The 12,232-nt window shown below is 53.4% G+C and overlaps 5 protein-coding genes across 5 annotated transcripts, besides 2 other annotated features; 2 read left to right on the top strand and 3 right to left on the bottom strand.

The window, feature by feature from the left end:
- Positions 1-150: 150 nt before the first annotated feature.
- NFIA_065500 (oligoribonuclease) lies at positions 151-779 on the top strand (the record flags this gene model as incomplete). Its single annotated transcript, XM_001263282.1, has 2 exons — positions 151-198; positions 261-779. 2 exons carry the CDS (start codon positions 151-153, stop codon positions 777-779), a joined length of 567 nt encoding a protein of 188 aa, XP_001263283.1.
- Positions 780-1,466: 687 nt separating this feature from the next.
- Positions 1,467-3,262, top strand: pgmA (phosphoglucomutase PGM2; the record flags this gene model as incomplete). The annotated part of the gene is made up of 3 exons (XM_001263281.1): positions 1,467-1,519; positions 1,601-1,902; positions 1,950-3,262. The coding sequence occupies 3 exons, from the start codon at positions 1,467-1,469 to the stop codon at positions 3,260-3,262; spliced, it is 1,668 nt and encodes a 555-aa protein (XP_001263282.1).
- A 160-nt stretch (positions 3,263-3,422) lies between these two features.
- NFIA_065480 (Gfo/Idh/MocA family protein) lies at positions 3,423-5,093 on the bottom strand (the record flags this gene model as incomplete). The annotated part of the gene is made up of 1 exon (XM_001263280.1): positions 3,423-5,093. The coding sequence occupies one exon, from the start codon at positions 5,091-5,093 to the stop codon at positions 3,423-3,425; it is 1,671 nt and encodes a 556-aa protein (XP_001263281.1).
- Positions 5,094-5,099: 6 nt separating this feature from the next.
- Positions 5,100-5,131: a microsatellite.
- Positions 5,132-5,968: 837 nt separating this feature from the next.
- NFIA_065470 (uncharacterized protein) lies at positions 5,969-7,660 on the bottom strand (the record flags this gene model as incomplete). The annotated part of the gene is made up of 1 exon (XM_001263279.1): positions 5,969-7,660. The coding sequence occupies one exon, from the start codon at positions 7,658-7,660 to the stop codon at positions 5,969-5,971; it is 1,692 nt and encodes a 563-aa protein (XP_001263280.1).
- Positions 7,661-8,346: 686 nt separating this feature from the next.
- Positions 8,347-8,376: a microsatellite.
- A 2,114-nt stretch (positions 8,377-10,490) lies between these two features.
- On the bottom strand, positions 10,491-11,229 carry eb1 (microtubule-binding protein BIM1; the record flags this gene model as incomplete). The annotated part of the gene is made up of 3 exons (XM_001263278.1): positions 10,491-10,547; positions 10,607-11,094; positions 11,163-11,229. The coding sequence occupies 3 exons, from the start codon at positions 11,227-11,229 to the stop codon at positions 10,491-10,493; spliced, it is 612 nt and encodes a 203-aa protein (XP_001263279.1).
- Positions 11,230-12,232: the final 1,003 nt, after the last annotated feature.

Genomic DNA, 12,232 nt, shown 5'->3' with positions numbered 1-12,232 from the left:
ATCCATGAAATAATGTGGTGTCGAGCTCCAGCTACAATGTGGAAACTTCTTCCACTCCGCGTCTGGCAGTCGAACAATCTTTTCTTGAATCCGAATCATCAGATCTCTATTCGAAGCAGACGATTCCTGAGCACCGCTAGCAATTACAGGATGCCGCTCGAACGTTCTACAGACCCTCTGGTCTGGATAGACTGCGAGGTCAGACATCTAAACAGCATCTCTTAAGATTGACTCCTACGGAGTACTGACTGACATCATAGATGACCGGTCTCAACCCCGAGACGGACACCATCCTCCAGATCTGCTGTTACATAACCGACGCCAACCTCAACCTCCTCGACCCAGAAGGCTTCGAAACCATCATCCGCCACGATCGCTCCGTCCTCGACTCCATGTCGCCGTGGTGCGTCGACACCCACGGTCGCACGGGGCTCACTGCCGCAGTCCTCGCATCCACGACTAACCCCGCCGCCGCCGCGGCGTCCTTGCTCGCCTACATCCAGCGATACGTGCCTCGTCCGCGCACGGCGCTGCTGGCGGGAAACAGCGTGCACGCCGACAAGATGTTCCTCGCGAAGGAACCGTACAAGGCTGTGCTGGAGTGGCTGCATTATCGGATTCTGGACGTGAGTGCGTTCAAGGAGGCGGCGAGGCGGTGGGGGGGTGAGACATTGTTAAAGGAGGTGCCGCCCAAGAAGGAGGTGCATCTGGCCAGGGAGGATATCTTGGAGAGTATTGAGGAGATGAGGTTCTATAAGGAAAGGTTGTTTAGGGAGTAGCTATTATTAGAATGGTAGGACATAGTACTATTGGATTATTGTCTAGCTATGGAGTCCTCCGTACTGGTTTCTGTGCTATGACCCGCTGGTCGGACGAGAGCTCTCCTAGCTACACTGTACCTTAGGAGCCATGTACCAAGTATGTATCTGTCTCGGTGAGCCAAGGAGATTTGACCAAACTTCGTAGCGAAAGGAATGGGATTAGCGCTCATAAAAGGATGTTATATCGACGAACAAGGTCAATGCTTGGGAGAACTGATTGCTGTGATGTGCTGGCAGCACCACAGTACAGTTGACTGGCTAGATACTATTCCAATACTATCTACCTGCATGGATCCATCCATCTTTCTCATTGGTATGGCAATATCCCGACTATTTCTTGTCGTGGACTCCCAAAGTCATAATAATGACGCTTGTTGCCCCCCTCTCTCTCAACCAGTGGTGATCGGCCCACCTTCCCTCCGCTTCGACTGAGACTAGACTCCTGTCTGTCTTCTTTGCGTTTCTGCTTCTTGTTCTTCTTCTTCCTTGAAAGTCGGTGAAGTCTTTTCCTTTCTTCTCTTCTCTTCGCTGCTCTGCTATCTCTGATTTACTGAATCACTATATATCCCTTACTTTTCTGCAGACTGTCTCTTTGACTAGTCGCCCTCCTCTACCCCACGTTGTCGCCCAAACAAACCAAACGTCATGTCGGTCCAGACAGTCTCCATCCAGCCTTTTGCCGATCAGAAGCCAGGAACGTAAGTATTTCAGTCTAGATTACCCTTGAAATAATCATTTTTCTCATAATGAGCAAATTGGCTGATTATCCTTGATTGTAGCTCTGGTCTTCGCAAGAGGGTCAAGGTCTTCCAGCAGCCCCACTACTCCGAAGCTTTCGTCACCAGCATCCTACTCTCCATCCCTGAGGGTGCTGAGGGAGCTTTCCTTGTCATCGGTGGTGATGGTCGCTACTACAACCCCGAGGTTATCCAGAAGATTGCCAAGATCAGTGCTGCCTACGGCGTCAAGAAGCTCCTGATCGGCCAGAATGGCATTCTCAGTACCCCCGCCGCCAGCAACCTGATCCGTGTCAGAAAGGCTACCGGTGGTATCCTGCTGACTGCCAGTCACAATCCTGGTGGTACGTGGAGCTTGTCTTCTGTGAAGTTCGAGCGCTAATTTTCCAAGGACCCAATGCCGATTTTGGTATCAAGTACAACCTGTGCAATGGCGCCCCCGCTCCCGAGTCCGTCACCAACAAGATCTACGAAACCTCCAAGTCACTCACCTCCTACAAGATCGCCGAAATTCCCGATGTCGACACCTCCACCATTGGCACCAAGACCTATGGTCCCCTGGAGGTTGAGATCGTTCACTCCACCTCCGATTACCTCAAGATGATGAAGGAGATCTTTGACTTTGATCTGATCAAGGAGTTCCTCAGCACCCACAAGGACTTCAAGGTGCTGTTTGACGGTATGCACGGTGTGACTGGTCCCTATGGTGTGGACATCTTCGTCAAGGAGCTGGGTCTGCCCCAGGACAGCACCATGAACTGCGTCCCCAGCCCCGACTTCAACGGCGGCCACCCTGACCCCAACCTGGTCTACGCCCATGAGCTGGTCGAGGCCGTGGATAAGAAGGGCGTTCACTTTGGTGCTGCCAGCGATGGTGATGGTGACCGCAACATGATCTACGGTGCCAACACCTTCGTCTCTCCTGGTGACAGCTTGGCCATCATTGCGCACCACGCCAAACTCATCCCCTGGTTCCAGAAGCAGGGTGTTTATGGTTTGGCGCGGTCCATGCCCACCTCCGGTGCCGTGGATCTGGTCGCCAAGGCCCAGGGTCTGCAGAGCTATGAGGTCCCCACGGGCTGGAAGTTCTTCTGCAACCTGTTTGATAACAAGAAGATCTCCATCTGCGGTGAGGAGAGTTTCGGAACTGGCAGCAATCACATCCGCGAGAAGGACGGTGTCTGGGCCATTGTCGCCTGGTTGAACATCATCGCCGGTGTCGCCAAGCAGAAGCCCAACGAGACCCCCAGCATTGCCTCGATCCAGAACGAGTTCTGGCAGACTTACGGCCGCACGTTCTTCACACGCTACGACTACGAGAATGTCGACAGCGACGCTGCCAACAAGCTGATTGCCAACCTGTCCGAGAAGGTCAACAACAAGGACTCTTTCGTGGGCAGCACTGTGTCCGGCCGCAAGGTGGCCGACGCGGGCAACTTTGCCTACACCGACCTGGATGGCAGCGTGACCAAGAACCAAGGTCTGTATGTCAAGTTCGACGACGGCAGCCGCCTTGTGGTCCGCCTCTCCGGCACAGGCAGCAGCGGTGCCACCATCCGTCTGTACATTGAGAAGTACGAGAGCGACAAGAGCAAGTTTGGCATGAACACTCAGGACTACCTCAAGGACAACGTGGCCCTTGCCATGTCTCTGTTGAAGTTCAAGGAGTACATCGGCCGGGAGGACCCTGATGTCAAGACTTAATTTCTTTTTTCCTGCAGCAAGCCGCGCTGGTTTTACGACGGTTAATATGACTCAGCAAGTAATTAAGCATGGATAGAATATAGTAGTATGGCAGTGCCAGATCAAATGCAGTCAAGTCATTAGTTTCAGCGTCATCATATCATAATCATTCATCAAGGAATCATGCGATGCCAGCTGCAGTAAGCTTTTCTGCCCACCACTCTTTCCACCGCACGACCTTTTCCTCCCGCCTGGCCTCCTCGGCCGCAAAGACCACGGCGTGGCTGCGAACTGCTTCTTCCAGGGTACAGCCGACGAAATGGGCTTGCGCGCGCTGCACATCCCACCCCTCATTCTCGACGGCATCCACAGCACGCACAAAGCTGCGCGCCAGCCCGTAGTCTCCTCCGCCGTGCGCCTCCTCCTCCTCCGGCGGCTGCTTGGGCACCTCGACGGTGGTCGTTGAGCGGGTCGCGAAATCATAGATGGAGATGGTCCGGCTGTCGTAGGCGATCTCGCCGCGCGTCCCGTAGACCCTCCCGCGGCGCTCGCACTGTTTCTCGGTTGGAGCAATCATATGGAAGACGGCCGTTTTGGCGCGTCGCCCCTCCGCGTGCGGTTTGTCCTCGTCCTCGTCCTCATCCTCATCATCCCATGTAATAGTCACGACCTGATCGTCGCAGACGTTATTGTCCGCCTCGTAGACACACCGCCCGTACCATGGTCGCTGAGCGATCTCCTCGTCGCTCATCTCCCCGCGGGAGTAGCCCTCGCGCAGGAGGGCCAGGAGATGCGCCTCGGCGTCCTCCGCTGCGGCCTCGCTCTCCGGAGCCGAGCGCAACACATCCTCGATATCAGGTACCACGATCTTAACAGGCCACCCGGTGTCGCCGCGGGACAGGTGCAGGTCACGGTAGATGCGCACAGCGCTGTAGATGCATTCCCGCTCTGCAGGGCAGGAGAGACAGTTTGTTGCTGCGCCGGCGGCAGGTGGTTTGCGGGCGCGCCGGAACTGAGTCAGCGTGCCGGTGGAGGTGATGCTGCGGGGGTGGTGCGTCTGCGTGCTTCCCTGTCCCTGCCCCTGCCCCTTCACATACTCCGCGGGGGATGATAGTAACCACATGATAAAGTCGATATCATGGCAGGACTTGGTAAGCAGGGAGCCGTCGCCTTGGGCCGTCGCGCGCCGCCAGTTGCCCCGGACGTAGCTGTGTGCGAAATGCCACCAGCCTACCGGCTCGGTGTGTTCCAGGGAGACGATGTCGCCGATGGCGCGGTCGAGGAGGAGGAGCTTGCGGAGGAGGATGTTGTGTGGGCTGTAGCGGAGGACGTGCCCGATGGAGAAGATCTTGTCTCCGCCGGAGGCACTGCCATCTGCACCGCTGGCGTGAGCGGCTGGCGACAATGCTTTATAAACAGCTAGACAATCACCGAGCGACAGCGCAAGCGGCTTCTCGCAGAGGATATGCAGCCCCAATGGCGCGAGGGCCGTCACGATCTCGACGTGTGTCTCGTCAAGCGTGCAGACGAAAACACCGTCTACCCCTCCCCCATCTTGCCCCTGAGACTGCTGCTTTCGCCGCGCCGTCTCCCACTCCAACCACTCCCTCCAATCACTGAACTCCTGGCCGTCGGCTGGCCGCCCCTTCTCGCCCCAGATATACTTCCGGCCGAAATCGGCGCGCTTGAAGGCGTGCGGTTCCGCGACGGCGTGGATACATGCGGGGGTGCTGGTTGTTACGGCGCGGGCGTAGGCGTTGCCGCGGGAGCCGGCGCCGATGACGAGGAAGCGGAGGCTACGCCCTTTCAAGGGTCTGGAGGGGAGGTTGTGTTCCGTTGTAGGTTCTTTCATGATGGGCGGTATGCGGATGCGGATGCGGATGCGGATGCTGATAGACGATAAGCAATGGAGGGGGAGAGGAATGCGGGGTGTCTACGGAGTAATTTATAGGTGATAATCGGGGATTGCGCTAAGGAGAGGCTTCATTTCGTTTCTCTGGTGCCTGTGAGACTAGGTTGAGGCACTGTAGAAGTTAAGCAGCTGCTGATGAAACATCGCGTCGCAACGTTGAGACAACGCTTGTAATCATGGATCGCTGGTTGGCTGCCGAAAACCAAGTAGAGATCGTCAAGGCTGCAGATCACGATCAACCACGACAGACACGTAGGCTACAAGATTGTGGGGACCATGGTCAGAAGACAATTATTGATTATCTTGTATTATTCGACAATTATCCAGCCTCGTGACGTTAATTGTATCTGTACACTTTAACGCCGCAAGGTGAAGAAATATCCACAGTAAACACGGGAGACTCAACCCGATCTCGCATTCGGAGATGAATGAAGAAGAAGAAAGTACATGAGATGTGAGTAAGTATAGCCAAAGAAGATATGAAATGGAAATAAAGTAGATTGGGGTATCCATAAAAGAAAGCAACAATCCAGACATGAGAGACATGGCACGCTGATGTGCAATATAAGTGTAGAGTCTTAAGGTTGACTTCAAATGGAGGTGCGTGCTCGAATCCGGTGAATCACTACCGGATGGGCTGTGACCATGGAGCCTGCGCCGGTCGTTGCGCCGGGCTGATATACGGCGAACCGCTGGTGATAGTTGCCTGGCGATCGACGAGGACAGTGGAGACTGCGGACTATAAGTCCGGTCGATTCGTACAGAAGATGCCTCTTATGCATTATTTGCAGCAGGGCATAACGTACTCAAACTGGTCACAATCCGTCAAGACTCTCGGTGAAGCGACTCCCCCGGCTGCCGTCGAAGCTTGGGTGACTCCGGCCCAGTCCGTCTGGCCGTTGTGGAATCGTGGGGGATAATGTTCCCCCCGGTTGAGGAATGGCACGCGAGGCAGCCGGTACGTTCACCACGCTAACGTTCGTCGAACTGGCAACCGGCGTCCGGGCGGGTGACGGTCGGAAGACAACGACCGACCCGGGTTCGTCCGCTTCCCGCGTGTAGCTCACATCCAGTGGCATTCCGTACGGCATTGAGGGAGGAGGCTGAGAGATGACCGATCGAGGTTGGACGGGTGACCCCGGGGCTAGGCTCATGCTGGGCTCCGACGCGGTCGGTGATCCCTGATCAAACCCGCCACCATAGCCATCCCCTCCTGACTGCAGCACCGAGGGGATCTTGCGACCCGAGATCTTCTGGAACCCGCGTTCGCTCGTGGTGGTAGAGGTGAAGGTACTGTCGTCAGACCGCACCGTCTGATTCGACTGCCTCCATCGCTTCATAAAAGCCGGAGCAAAGTACGACGCCGTGAACAGGGGGTCACGGCTCGAGCGTCGTGACGCCATCTCGGTGCGTGAAACAGATCCTCCTTCTCCAGCCGTGCCGCCAGTCCCATCACTCGCTGGGAGACCACGATTCGGTCCAAACAAGGCCGTCTTGCGCCGTCGCAGCAGGAAGAGAAGCAGGCCGAGCAGGAAGAATGCGCCAGCGAGGCCTCCAACAACTCCGCCCACAATGCGTTTGGTAGTGACGCTGTTCAAGCCACCACCAGAGGAGGAAGACGTCGTCGCTGAGGGAGCTTGGCCCGTAGCAGTTGCGCCTGAATCTCCACCTCCAAAATACGTTCCCGTACTATACAGGTCCGCAGTGGTAGTGGCTTCTGGCACGGACGTGCTTGAGTAATCACCAGAGTCGCTAGAAGTGCCGCCGTAAGAACCGTACGAACTGGTACCGTTGGTGTTGGTCGAACTAGAAATCGTACTCGTCGAAGTGGGCTTTGGCGAGGCTATAGGGGTCGAGCTCAATACCGCACTCGAGGATTGAGCACTAGGTATTAAAGCGGACGACTGGGTGCTACTCGCAGAGTTAATGATAGCGATAGACGTTGGAACCGAAACGGATATTGAAACCGATAAGTCTAATGACAAAAAGACAGAGGTGGTGGGTATGCTCGTCAAATCGTTAGCGGTTGTAGTAGCCGAAGTGTCCGCTGTGAAAGAAGTCGGGCCAGGCGACGGGGTAGGAATCTCAATTAACGAAGTGGTCGACGGCACGTCCGCGGGGGGTGTCTCGACAGGAACAGAGACGGCTGGTTGACTGGAAGCAGGATCCGATATGGGCGTTGGAAGAGCCGCAGCGGTGTCCGGAGGTGCTTCGCCAACACTGGTTACCGCGGTGGCCAGCGCCTCCGTCTGAGATCCTGGAGGAATGGCGGAGGAATCCTGACGCTTTCCTAGCGAATAGTCCGAGTCCTCGTGCGATACCTCCCCTGACGACCCATGATGCTTATTATGGTCCAGGACGTGCGCCTTTTTCATGCTGGAGATCAACGACCCTGCGGGCTCTTCCCCTGGTTGGCTGGCTGGTTCGACTCCCTCGTGACGTGTTCGATGCTTCTGTTTCATCAGCCTGGTAAGCCGCTGACTCCGGGAAATGCCGTTGTGTGCCATTCTGGCGGTTGTCCTCCTGAGCGTTCCTAATCCCCCAACAATTGCATGCAAGCCTGGTAACTGAATAAAATGCAATGCTTCAAGTGAGGTGAAACTATTGGCAATCGTTCAGTCGTCGATAACGCACGCAGTCTCTGCGTGCACAGCGCCTGAGATGATCTGCAAAAGAGGGAAAGTAAGATCGATTGATGCAGGGCACTAATTGAATTAAACTGAACTGGTATCGAAAGAGTGTTGACGGATAGACCATGTGCCGAAAGGAGTGAGCGACGGGTCTACAACGTTGTATCAAGCGAAAGGAGCAACGAGTCGGTCTGTAACGAGTTTGAAACAGGCAGAATCGTAGACCGTAGCGAAACCAAGGAGTGGACGTCAGCTGTCACCGTGCAGCCGACTAATTGTACAGAAATGGAAGACTCAGGGTCATAAATGTCTAGAAGGTTGACCAGAAGCGTTAGCTCTTTGCGTCGTTGCTGCCGGTGAATCGACAAAGCTAGGAAGCGAGCACACACACCTTAAGGAAAGAATATGAAGCGAAAAGATATAATGCAGCGATCACGATTCCTATTCGTTCCTCCCGAGGATCTCAATCCATGCCTGTGGCGGAGGAGATATGCGCAGGATTCACCACGATGAGCTTCCACTCAAGCTTGCGACTGCTGAATTTCTCTGCCGACTTTCCCAGCGGTTGACGGTTGACGGTTGACGGTCGACGGATCCACGCTTTGAAAGGTACCCAGGTTCCGGACCCAAGGATCGCTCTCCGTTCTTTTTCGTTCTCGGCACACGTCTGCAAGAGTTAAACCCGTGGACTGAGATTTCCGCTCACTGGTCTGGTTATACCAGCGCCCAAATCTATCAGTGAGCGCAGCCAGGTCGAAAATCGAGGTTACTCGCTCGGCATCCGATCATAGGGGGGAAACGGTGGTGATGAGGGAGGGGGGGAGGGAGGCGTAGCCGCCAAGGGGAAAAGGAAGAGAGAGGGGAACGAGGAAATGAGAAGAAGCGAAGAAGCGAAGAGGCGATCGTAAAACAGACGGACGGACTAGACTAGAGTAGTCTCGTTTTGAATATTTACACTAGCTAAAGTAGTTGGGAAGTTAGCCGACCTGACCAGGTTGTTTGTTGGTGGTGATCGATCAGGCCAGGCACAGGACAGGACAGGAGCAAGAGCAGGAGCAGGGAATAATAATAGACTAGAATTAGATACAGGCTCACGAGTCACAGCGTTTTCCCGGGTCTTAGACTGTTTTCTCTTAGACCCTCCGAGGCGGCTGCTAGTCTCGATGGCCTCATTGGGCCAATTTCAAAATTAATTAAGGTACATCTCCTCCGTACTCAGCTAGACTAGACGGCACGAGAATCTTCTGTTCTGCTGTCCCCCGATGCTCAATGATATTAGTTGTAATGGTTCTCTGCAAGGTTGATTGCATAACTAACAGTTCAGACATAGTCATCATCTCATATTGTCCGAGACATAGCAGATCGCCATACTATTTTGCTGCAGCCTGCAGATGATACCGAGAGGTTCTGGCCCGAACAAGGATAATTAAAAAAAGAGACACGCCCCACACAACTGTGGGTGGAAAAGCGTCACTCGCTTACCCACTAGTCCTGTTATGGTCTAGCCTGCAGACTGGCCCGAACAGTGTTTAATTAGATCTCGGTCTGTGTAAATAAACACAACAGTAATCCGTACCGCAGAAAGACGGGTCCCGTACGTATTATTGCCAGTTGGATCATTTGGCTACAAGTCTTATCACTCATCTGCGCAATCCAAATCAGTTGACAAAAACATGTCTGTCCTGGAGTTAGTTAAGATACACACAAGTCAACAGTAAGCAGTCTACACGAACCATTAACCCCATTATAATACCCCGTATGACCACCCATCAGCCAATGCAGTAAGCGACCTAGTTAATGCACCCCTGAGGCTCAGACTGCAACTGGAGGCAAGGGGACTCCCTCTATCGTCGCGTGTAACCAATAGCCTAAACCTGCAAGGTACATCTCTTACAATCCTACCTTTTCTTACTGCAGTCTGAGGCACAAAGCACGAGTCGAGTCACGTCTCATCCCAGGCCCCAAGCCATTTTCTCGAGTAACATTGTATCACCGTGTATTTCCGTCCGTTCTTGTCTCGCAGCCTTTTGCATGCCGCCCTCGAGGCGATAACAGTGCATCAACATCTCGGTAGATAATGATTACGTCCGGAGGGCTGACGTACGACTTTAAATCCTGCCGTCGACGTCTTCCTCCGACCCCACTGCTATTTATATGTACTCGGCCCATTCAGATATAAATATCAGTTTCAAAAGACAGTCTCTTAGTCTCTTCCCGTGTGATGGTGTCATTATCCGGAAAATAATGATCAAGGCCCACCGACCCTCCTTCGAGAATGCCATCGAAGGAATGGAACCCGTCCGCCAGGGTGGCTAACTCTAGTATTGAGGAACATTCATGGAAGGTCGCGCCAAAAAGACACAGGCAATCACCTGATTCACCTTTACTGTACGGAGTACGCCTTCAAGCCGAAAGAGTTTCGACATATGAAAACTGCACACTCAAGCAAAGTACATGTAGACCACAAATCTCGATCTCACACTATACACAGGCTGACTTTCACTCTATGCTTTGCAATTCGTATTTGTCTGGCTCACCACACGCCCAAGCACGGATGAGGCGCTGCTCGCACTCCATATGCCACTAATCCAAACCAACGACGGAGGGAAAAGGGACCGATTCAAGTCGGTGGGGATGTAAAGGATCACAGTTTCAACGCTAGTGATAAAGGGGTATTATTAACGAAAAGACGTCCTTTGCCATGAACCTAGAATGTCTCCAGCTCATCGGCGACCTCCGCTTCAGCTGGGATCTCAAACCCTTCCTATACAAAGAATTAGCACCTGAAGCAAAGAAGAGAGGCAAAGCGTCACAAACACGTACCTCTGTCGAGTACAGGATGCCCTGGATATGCTTCACCAGAGAGTCTTCTTCCTTCTCCAGTTCCGGGTCGGCCTCGATGGCATTCTGCAGCAGCAGCTCGATATCCCGGAGCTTGGCAAAGTAGAAGTCGCGCTCCTTCTCCAGACCAGCAATAGCCTCCTTCTGAGTGGCAATCTCCTGCTGCAGTGCAGCAGTGCTGGCTCCTCCGGCGGCTGCGGAAACCCGGGGGCGAACAGCGCCGGTTGTAGGAGTAGCTCCTCTCCGGGTAGCTCCCGCCGAGGACGATGCGCCAGAGCGAGTACCAGTGGCAGAAGGGGCCGGAGCGCCAGAACCCTTCCGGCGGCCGACAGCATCGTAGTCGCCCCCGGGGTAGTGCTGGTCCCAGTATCTCTTGGTCCACTGGAGAAATTCGAGGTTATCCTGCATGCGACATTTTGAGAGTTGCTGGACCGGGATCGGCTTCTCAATCTGGTGGCGGGTGAATGTATCTAAATAGAGCATAGGGGTCAGAAATGGGATCTCAGCCGTGGAATATACGGTCCATGCGGTGTCATACTCTGAAGGATCTTGAAATTCTGGAGATAGGCGTATTCGGTGTTGACATTGAACTTCACACGTGACATGGGAACATCCACTGCACGAGAGGCCACAGGTTAGCCAGCCAAACACAATGGTCAAAACCAAGTGGCTCCTTGAAGCCTGCTAGCTGTTCACTCACTAAATATCGAATCAAAAATCTGACACAGAGCGGCCCTGTGGAACCAAATCAGCACTTTGGGATCATGCTTTGAACGTGTTCAAATCCGTGTTATCCATGTAGGGTCGGCGTGGAATGGTCGACTATTCCAAGGACATAAAAAGGAGCGTCAATCGTACCCGGTTCCGCACTGTTCAATCTTGGTCAAGTTCAGCTGCAGCAGGTTGTTAATCCATGCCAGCAATTCCTGTCTGTATAGCGAGAAATGCTCGAATTAGTAAGATGCTCGACATCAAAACAAAGCCCCTTGGGGGAACGATCAGTTGGCCTGACGAACCTTGATTCTCCCATGGTGGGGTAATTTTGTCACTGCGAAGATGCACAACTGTTGAAAGGGCGTCGGGGAGGAATTGTAAGTCGGGCGATATCGAAAGGAGAGAAAATTCAGCTACAGATGGTCTTTGTTTTGATTGAAATTGATTTTGTTTATGGGGAGAAGAGAACGAGGAGCCGTAGAGCAGAGGATTGTTTTGCTTCTGTCCTCGAAACCCACGGCTCTGCCTGGCGCTAAGGAGCCCCCCGGGCCAATCATGTGCACCCTCTCCCTTTGCTTCAAGATCATTTAGCAAACAGGTGATGATGAGTAAGAGTCGGATATACCAGAGGTAAAAATGAGTAAATTAGTCAAAGTATGCTATATAGGGGCTATTAGGGACCAGGGTATAATCAGTAGCGCTCTGATTCTAAATCCAACTGAATGCACCAGTAACAGCCAGTGTCTAATCTCTATGGCGTCGTTTTGTATGGAATCAAAGAACACAAAAACCGAAACAGGCTCCAAGTCTAACAAGCTCAAACCGAAAGAAATCTATCGCTTCTGTGAAAAAATGTCATGTTCTTTTAAAAAGAGCCAGTATACCATCCGGAAA

This window comes from Aspergillus fischeri, genomic scaffold (assembly GCF_000149645.3).
Source record: "Aspergillus fischeri NRRL 181 1099437636252 genomic scaffold, whole genome shotgun sequence".
In the NCBI taxonomy this organism is placed as follows: Eukaryota; Fungi; Ascomycota; class Eurotiomycetes; order Eurotiales; family Aspergillaceae; genus Aspergillus; species Aspergillus fischeri.
The sequence above is the reverse complement of the archived record's forward strand: the minus strand, read 5'-3'. Positions and strand labels throughout refer to the sequence as shown.